Source organism: Conger conger, chromosome 3 (assembly GCF_963514075.1).
Source record: "Conger conger chromosome 3, fConCon1.1, whole genome shotgun sequence".
NCBI classification, from domain to species: Eukaryota; Metazoa; Chordata; class Actinopteri; order Anguilliformes; family Congridae; genus Conger; species Conger conger.
This window is the reverse complement of record NC_083762.1, coordinates 36,768,631-36,778,400: the sequence shown is the minus strand read 5'-3', so window position 1 is coordinate 36,778,400 and position 9,770 is coordinate 36,768,631. Positions and strand designations below refer to the sequence as shown.

The following is a 9,770-nucleotide window of genomic DNA, read 5'->3' as shown; positions in this document are numbered from 1 at the left end:
CTTCAATTCCTGTTGTGCTCTTCGTCATGGCCACAGTGAGAACTGAAGAAAGCTACATCCCTCCAAAAGATGTTTTTTTATGTGAAGGCAGTGTTAGGAAGAAATTGGCAAAATCTAGAACAATATCAAAATAGCTTTCAGGAATTGCAGGAATGAAATCATGTCTGCTTCACTAACATTGCAATTGAAAATTGAGCATCAATTTCAACTGATAAACTGCATAGTACTGACTTCCTCTCTACACTGAACACATACATCTGATCTGAAAAAGACTGGAGGCCCTAAATGCAGGTTTATCCACATGAGGCAACCAGGATCTCTCACTCCCAACTCTCTGGCTTATCCAACAACCTAGACATTGTTGCTGGGTGTCACAAACCCCATTTAGTTCTGAAGCCAAATATTAGCCCCTAAGTAGAATGTACCATGTATAAAAAGCTGCACATAGGTTATCCTTATCCTTAAGACTTACTCTTCCTGCCTACTTGTGCACTGATGATAGGGACTGTATTGCATAAGTACATTAATGTCACATTATATAAAAGTTTGCATTCGAACATTGCCACCAATCAGTATGGGAAAAACACTGCATTTTATACAAGTCGCATAAAAGCCCAACTGTGCACTGTGTATTTAGAGAGCTGGTAAATGTAACTGTAATGATAATGTAATGATAGCTGTTTCACTCATAGCCCATAATTATAATGCACAGCCTTTTAACAGAAGAGCAATCGCAACTTGTGTTAACAGGTGTTCTTTTTCTTTTTTAAAGCTGCCTTTGTTTAAGAAAAGACCTGGAAAGTAACAATTTGTTTACTACTAAGTACCTCAGTGCTACCTTTCAGACTTCTAGGCACCAGGTCACAAAAAAGGTCCCCCTGGCTAGGCAGATACAGAGGCCTGTGGGCTTTGTTCTCAGCCAGTTAAGCCCTCACTTGGTGCATTCAGTAAGGCTCTGCAAGGCAAGTCTGTATATAAAGCAGAAAACACCTCAAAGCAAATTGAGAAAATGAGCCGTTTAACTGCCGGCGTGGTGTTTAAATGAATGTTAAATGATCAGAAAATTTGATCAGCATTGTATGCTCAGACTGAAATGTGAAACATCTGTTCTACCTAATCAGAAGGTGGTAAAGTCTACTGCTGTTCTCATTCTATTTCTTACGCATCACTGTGTTTTCAAACATTCCACGGATCTGTGTAACTACAGATCATTTTGTCTTCACTGTTTTTCTACGTTATAATCAGCGCCTGTCTTGTCCAAAGAATGATTTCTGATTGGAAAGAAATTTACACACATTCAGCTTTCTGCCAGCTGTGGTTATGGACCTCTCCACTACAACAGAGTGCTACAAATATAGATTTATAATGCTAACAGGTTATTTCAACAATAACATTTCTGCAATATTACACAATGTCCACAGTCTATGCAAACTTGCAGTGATGAAACGATATTGCAATCAAAGGCTAGATCGACTTCCCTCATTTCAGATGCATAAAACTGCAAAAACAATATTGAAATAGACCTTTGAAAAATTAGCATTCTTGAGGCCAACGTTGAAGAATGTTTCACCTGGTTGCTACTGCATTGTCTTTATCTATTGTTCCTTCAGTGAGACCTTGAATCCCCCGTGGCATTGTCGTGTGTCTGAATTGAATCAGAATGAGTTGGTCCACCACAGGTTTCTTTGGCAAACCTTATCTGACTTTATCTGGGACATTATCCCCCTTATCTTCCAGGATCAAGGCAGACCTTCCCAACTTGCCACTTTACCAGAGCTATTCCATCACTGCCCAAGATGTTTCAGGCCATAAGGCTGCCTTCAGACCACTGAAAGCCTAAAAGGCATCCTACAGGGCTAGAACTGTTCACTGCCTGCTGTTACTGATAGGTGAACTGTCTGGAAGGCAGACAGTTCACAATGATAAGTGTGATGGCTCAGAGAAGCCAAGAGATTCTGTTCCTGAAGGTGCTTTGCTAGCCACCCCAAAAACCTCAATATCATGACCCTGTGAAATATGGTATTGCAGTGAACACCTGTATTTCACAACCAACTGGCACACGCAGGCAGATCCCAGTGGCATATTTTGTGCCTGTGTGCTATAGCACAGCAGACACTAAACCACAGTTTGGACGTTAGGAAAAGAAACCACACTGCGTTTTATCGTATGAATGCAGAAAGCACCGCTGAAATGCTTTAACGCCAAGTGATGTTTCACTCAATATTCGAGCAGTTTCCTTGGGACTTGGGCCAATTTTGAATGCAAATGCACATCGGTATTTTCATTCTTATTGGCTCCCTCCTGTTTTCTGACTTACGTAAACGAATGAACCCGTGCAAGGACACGCGGCCGCAAGAGCATATCATGGGGGCAAAGATGTCTTAACTCCAACGGTCTATTTCCTGTTTTTAATTTCATCGGCACACACGCACAAACAAAGTTCACACATACACCGAGTGGCACCTCCTCCTCATGCCACACCTCCTGTTGCATAAGCAGTCTATATATATCCAGTATATATTCATGTACAAGTGAAATGTGAACCTCACAGTGGCCTGAACTGAGGGATGTCCTATGTGCTAATGTTTCAGTAATAATCAAAGCTGAAGTACAAAATATTGCTTTATAAATTCGCATCATACCATTCAACTACTTTGAAATCATCCCTATCAATCATCAGATATAGGTTCATACATGCTGTACAACACATATTTTCATGCAGACTCCTTTCCACATTCTAAAGAGCTAACCATTCATACTGTATGTGCGGGTGTGTTTATACATTTGCCATAATGCCTCATTTAAGCCTACAGTTCAAATGATTAATTAAGGGGTTAAAATTTCTCAAATACTGTTGTGTAAACCAAGACAATGAGATGGCAACAGAAAACAGTGCCCTGAGAAGACTCAATTTGAAATGTCATTCTTTGCCATGATAGGACTTATTTCAAGAAGACTTTAAGCTGCCTCTCACAATTGTGTGGTTGTAACTGGCCCGTTTGGGCCCATGAGGGTACATACCTATTTAAAAATGGTCACTGTACATTGAGATCTGTGGGAACAGAGAGCTACATAAACACACTGCTGTACTGCTGAGTGTGTGGCAAATTTACACTGTCTACATTTCTCATTAACATGTTTGCCTGTCCAATTGAGTGAGGGTAAGTGTTTTCTGAGAGCCAATGGCTTCACCCCTACATCCAAGCAGGAAGTGTCCAACAGTGTCCTCCTGAGATAAGGTCAGCCATTGTCTTTAAGTGGTCCCATTGTTAAAATCCCTTGGCTTTCTTTAAATGTAAACGGATAAACTTACATTCCTGGGGCTTTTAGAATTCAATGCCAATCAAATGTGGAATACAAGGCTTTGATTTTACCTCACAGGCCATTTTGACATGGGTGACTCCTTTTTCTTGAAGTGTTGAGAACCAATTTGCCCATACACTATCACACACACAAGCTGCATCAAAAATTGTGGTGTGAATGCTACATCAAAGATTTGTTCTTGAATTTCAACAATTTAATTTACACACAAAGCTGGCTCCTTTACACATCGTGCAGAGGGAATGAAAACAGAAGGCCAGGGCAGAGGAAGAAGCACTTATCGCAGTATACAGGCTAAAGACAAGGAGAGAAGTCAGTAACACACACACGCGCTTACGCAAGCGCTGACACACAAACATAGATCACACTTGGGCACACACGGATGCGCACTCGAACATGCGGCAGTTGATAGATAAGATCAGGGCAGACAGATTTCAGATTGCAATACATTCTGGAGAACAAACAAGCAGCGTGCATGTGTTCACACTAGTCCATAATGATGCCTGCAGCCAGAATCGCCAAGCTAAACTCTATTCATGCTCAATTCCTTGTCACAACACCATTTTTACTGAGGTTAAACCAGACAGCAAATACCTCAATACAGAATGACTTGCATTACTCATACTAATGAGGCACGGTCACCTGGAATCCTAGCCTGAAAACATGTAAATAAAAAGCAATTTCTGCATCCGCCACAACACCCTGCTGTCTGTGAAAAGTTCACCATTTTTATTAACTTTCTTTTCGTAATTATCGAGTTGTCTACCAATCTGTCTTAAAAGGTAATAAATCAATTGTCATCAAGTAAATATCTGATGAAATGCTCTTCATCGATCAAAAACTGACTGAAGACTCGTGTTGAAGGACAGCAGGTAGCCAGCATCCACCTTTAAGGTCAATACAGATCCAGAATGTAATGAAGATGAAGTGGTACAAGAGTCAAGGGAGAAAACTGTGTCATACCCTGTGCAATGCAAACACAAACTCCTCAAACACCCACACATGATCTGATGAATAATACATTCGTAATTTTGCAATACTGCAAGCGAAAATGTACAAGCGAAACATATTTTCACACTAACTTGATGAGGTCCATGACTAAGTTGGGACTGACACAACCTGCAGATATACTAGCACATTCCTCTTTCTATCCTTTGCATTCTTTCACCTTGTTTTAATTGCCGTTGTTCACATCTAATCCTGAGGCTCCCCATTTCATCTTCACACTTTGGGCCTGGATTCTAAGTAGCAAACACTTCTTTTGTATTCTGTTTGCAGACCTTGCACTGACTGCAAACCTGGTGTGTGCAATGCAATAAGTCTTCCAAATTTTAGCAAGAGGGGTTCATACATTCCCTTGATAAGTTAAATGACCTCTGACAAACAGAAATAAAATAGTTATGATAAACGGTGAAATATAGATATAAAGAGAATATAATTCAAAATGGAGACAGAAATGGGCTGGCAATGTGTGTACCTCTCCTCCCACTCATTTGCATGTCTAAGCCGACAAGCAAATGCAGAGGAATGGGTGTAGAGGCCAACGCAGATCACAGTGCCAATTACCTCCATCTCACGCTTATTTTACAGCAATTTACCAGCAGGCCTCGCAAGTTTAAGCTGCCTATCACTGATTTTGGAAAAGCTGAGCTGAGCTGAGATGAGATGGGAACGAGCAGTTTTCTTTATTTACAGGTAGAATGCAGGAGGTGAAACACTGAATGTAACTTCAAAATGATTCCTTTCCTTTTTTCCAAAACAATCACAAAGAGCAGAAACTGATTTGTCCAGAAAAAACAGTTTTCAGAAAAATGTTTTCTTGTTCATTGTGAAACAGGTCTCATTCTTGTAATGGGCTTTTTCAAAAGTAAAACACCTTTGATATTTCCCATTTTGAAGCAGGGAGCTATAATGTTGAAAAAAAACACTTGACAATACAACACTGAGCAGCGATTCTTGCAAATGCTGAAAATGTCACATATTTTTCTGTAAAAGGAGATGCAGACTATAAGCTGAATGCATAAACACCTCTGCATGTGTTTCTGTTCACATGGAACCCAGTGGTAGATGGGAGTTAGATTAACCTATTTTCCTCTTCATTTGCATGGACAGCCGATGTGTTTACCTGTGCTTTTGCTTGACATCCTGTTTGTGAGCGCAACCTCCTTTGGTTCCTGTGCAGCATGCATTCTCCATTCCTGTTCAGCTTCAAAGAGCACAGACAACAATTACTCTGACATTGTGAGGAAACAACTGTCTATAGTGAAGATTTTGCTTTTCTGATTTTTGTTTGGTCTTTTTTGGGCTCTACATAAGGACTGCTGTTCAACACCCCTGGGGAAGGCCAAGACCACACAAAAAACACATGCTCATATTGATACACTTACAGAGCACACAAAAGAGGCAAGGAATGGAGTCAATCAATCAGTCAATCTCAAATTTCAAAGGAAAAACTAAATGTGACCCAGGCACTCAGTTGGAGCTGAAGAGGGATAGCCAACGACCAATGCACCGCACACAAAATAACACCACTCTAGCTTTGAGAGCTTTGAGAGTCTCAGGTGACCAGACCCTGTTATCACCCTACCCCCTACTTCCAAGATGGGAATTAGTGACACCAAAGGCTGAGTGGCTGAAAATGAGCGGATAAAGGTAAGAAAAGACAGCTCAACAGCTCTCTACACTATGAGGTCTTGACCTCTCTGACACAGCCTAAAGCCACACAGTGCTGAGCCAGTGAGCTCTCCTTAACAATCCACCCAGTCCATCAGCACCGGTGGATTTTAGCCAAAACAGTGCTAATGTGATGACAAGAGGTAGAATGAGCCTAAATTAAGACTACTTTGTAAGCAACTGATTTCAGAAGCAAAATCAGGCATATACTTCAAAAACGTTTTCCCAGTTGTAAGGGATATGGCCCAAATCAAAGTCATACACAAATATAAATCATTTGCATAACAAAAATTACCTTTCATTTCCATATCTGTATTAGAGTACAAATTATTCATTCATTCAAGTTGATCACATAATATTTATGCTGGTGGGGGTTTTTGATGGGAATTACAGTTTGTTAATATGATAAGGGGAATTCGTTTCAAATGTTGCTTTAACTTGTGGAAGAACCTATGCACTTGTAAGTAGCTTTGGATTAAAAGCGTCTGCCAAATGACTAAAATGTCAGGCAAAAGTAAATATAATTTAAAATGACTAAATAAGGGACGGCAATGAGGTCGTGCACACTAGTGCATAAAATATGTGCAGGGAACTACGTTTATGTTTAAATAGAAGGGTTTAACAGAAGAATATATTCTGATAAGAGATAGTATATAAAATGGTATAAATATTAGCACACTCTAGACGGGTTTAAACAGACTGGCTATTGCACCGCTTCCACGTGTTCTGGGAACAGCGCCGGGTGCGCATTTTGTTGAAGGGATTTGTCAGACAATATTGTTAATTTTAAAAAGCATGACGTTTTCTTAAAGTGTTATGAGTATTACAATAGTAACTGACGCAGTAGCCACACACAGAACTATTCTAATATGTCCGAACAGTTGCTAACATTAACTTTAACTAAGTTTCATGCGTTTTATTTAGCCACAGAAAAATACATATCTTAACGTAGGATATCACAAAAAATAATGTCGCCTTGTCTTGCAACCTGTTTTAAATATCCTGTGGATAACACAGGCTTCCTTTCGACAATCACCACCTACTGCACAGGAAAAGTGGATTTAAGGAGGTAGCCTACCGAATGCGTGGGTTGAATGTTTTGAATAAGCTCTTACGGAGCACGCCACCACAGAAACTCCTCCTGTGGGAGGGGTCTTAACTGCCAGCGCCACACTTAAACTGCTGCACGTTTCAAAGAGCGCCAGAAAGCAGACCGACATTCGAACGATTTCTGACTGTCCACAGTTCATCATGGCCGATTACGAAGTAAGTGTTGCTGAAAAGTTTTGTTAATAACTTACAATTCTTTCATATGAAAATTCGTTTTGTATGACAAATTAACAAAAACGTCTGAGTGTAATAAATGCTACATTTTATGCAATTTTGTTTACACAAGAATGTTGGTAATTATTTAGCTTGAACATATGAACAAATATTTTAAAAATAACTCATACATTTGGTAGCACCATACTGCTTCCAGCAAAAAAAAAAAATTTGGAGGGATAAAAAAAAAAAAACCAAGGATCAAACAATCATGAATGCAGTTATTATCTGTATTTTGTATGTCATTCTAACCTGATTACTTTTTTTCGCCTGCAGGTAGTTTTTGACTTCAGTGATGAAAATACCTCTGGATCAGGGGAATATGAGTACTATTTCCCTGAACCCTGCGTCCATAGGCGCAGAAGTGATTTTCAAAGGATCTTCCTACCGACGGTGTTTGGAATAATCTTTGTTTTGGGAGTCGTGGGCAACGTACTGGTGGTAGCTGTGATGGGCTACCAGAAAAAGTCAAAAAACATGACCGACAAATACAGGCTGCACCTTTCCGTGGCTGACCTCCTCTTCGTGCTCACGCTGCCCTTCTGGGCTGTGGATGCAGCCACCAGCTGGTACTTTGGACATTTCCTGTGTGTTGCTGTGCACATGATCTACACAGTCAACCTGTACAGCAGCGTGCTCATTCTGGCCTTCATCAGCTTAGATAGATACTTAGCTGTGGTGCGTGCAACCAACAGCCAGGCTCCCCGTAGGCTCCTGGCAGAGAGGATAATCTATGTTGGAGTGTGGCTGCCCGCTGTTCTCCTCACTGTGCCAGACCTGATGTTCGCCAACGCGAGCGATGGAAGGAGCTGCCAGCGTATCTACCCAGACGGATCTAAATCCATCTGGAGAGCCATTTTCCAATTCCAGCACATCTTTGTGGGCTTCGTGATCCCCGGTCTAATCATTCTCACATGCTACTGCATCATAATCAGCAAGCTGTCCCAGGGCTCCAAAGGCCAGCTAAAGCGCAGAGCTCTGAAGACCACGGTCATTCTCATTATCTGTTTCTTCAGCTGCTGGCTGCCCTACTGCGCTGGCATCTTCGTGGACACCCTGATGCTTCTGAATGTCATTAGTCATAACTGCACCCTGGAGGAGAGTCTACTAACATGGATCTCCATTACAGAAGCGCTGGCCTACTTCCACTGCTGCCTCAACCCAATTCTCTACGCTTTCCTGGGGGTGAAGTTCAAGAAGTCGGCCCGGAGTGCACTCGGTAACAGCCAGGGTTCCAGTCTGAAAATTCTGGCTAAGAAGAAAGCCTCTTCTGTCTCCACGGAGTCAGAGTCTTCCAGCTTCCAATCGAGCTAACAGACGATGGCCGTCTCAATTCCATTCCGACTTTATAATGAAAAAAGAGACTGAATATAATCTGAACTGTAAATAATTTGTATATATGTTTTTACTTTTTTAAAAGGATTTTTTATTCTCAGATTTGTTAATTTAAGCTTTCTATCCATTTAAGTGTTTTGAAGAAATGTTGGAATCAGGCGGTGCCTGCAGATTACGGACTGTCAGCATCTGATGTAAAAATGTATTTTTAAAGTTCAAGCCCTCTGAAAAGTTTGCCAGGATATATAACGAACAGCAAAATTAGAACATGTTGTACAAGTATAGAGCAAGGAGCAGTATGTAGAATTAGCTTTCTGCAGGCTTTTGCGGGGTTAGGTATCGGGGGGGCGGGGGGGGGGGGGAGGCAGGGGATTTCAAGACTGCAGCATCTCCTGGTAACCTGTTGATAATAAAATCTGAAAATGATCTGTCCTGAGTGTGTTGTGTGTTTTATCAAAGCTTTGTTTCCCCTCGAGCTAGAGGGGTGGAGGGTCTTTGATGGTAAAGGGAGGAGGGGCTGTGTAGACCCTAATGCACCTACCTGATCTGACTGAAAGAAGAATGACTAAGAGGCGCTAACATTGCTGGAACATCTGTGCCGTTTGTTGCTTTCGCATTCATTCAGGGCACAATGACTTAAAAACGGCACCAGATTGTGGCTCCCCCGAGGCATGCCTTATCTGACTAAAGGCCTTATGACGGGCGCGGTTCAGAACCGGCCCTGTACAAGATCACAAGAAGCCTTCATCCTCTCCGGTAATTCCATATGCTTCGACCAGCTTCAGCAGTCAAACACAGTGCTTAGCCAGTGCACCATTTTTTAAATCTCACTATTCAACAGGATGTGGGTACATGCCGTTTGGCATGAAAATGTGCCCTGTCCCAGCTTCACAAACTGCAGACGAGAGCATGTTATTTAATCTTTTTTTTTTTTATTGACGCGAAAGTAAAAATAAATCAATAATTGACTCCGTTATCTAAGGTAACTTAAATGAACGTCTCATAAAGGAATGAATATGAAGTAGCCCCCCACTCCCAAGCAAAAAAAATCATACTCTAAATGGGCATTGTGAAACTAATTTCCTAGTTTGCACATTGCAGAAATATGACATTACATT

At 41.2% G+C, this 9,770-nt stretch overlaps 1 protein-coding gene across 1 annotated transcript; it reads left to right on the top strand.

Annotated features, from left to right (window-relative positions):
• Positions 1-7,081: 7,081 nt before the first annotated feature.
• On the top strand, positions 7,082-8,991 carry cxcr4a (chemokine (C-X-C motif) receptor 4a). Its single transcript, XM_061237088.1, has 2 exons — positions 7,082-7,260; positions 7,594-8,991. Exons 1-2 carry the CDS (start codon positions 7,246-7,248, stop codon positions 8,629-8,631), a joined length of 1,053 nt encoding a protein of 350 aa, XP_061093072.1. The 5' UTR covers positions 7,082-7,245; the 3' UTR covers positions 8,632-8,991.
• The last annotated feature ends 779 nt before the right edge of the window (positions 8,992-9,770 follow it).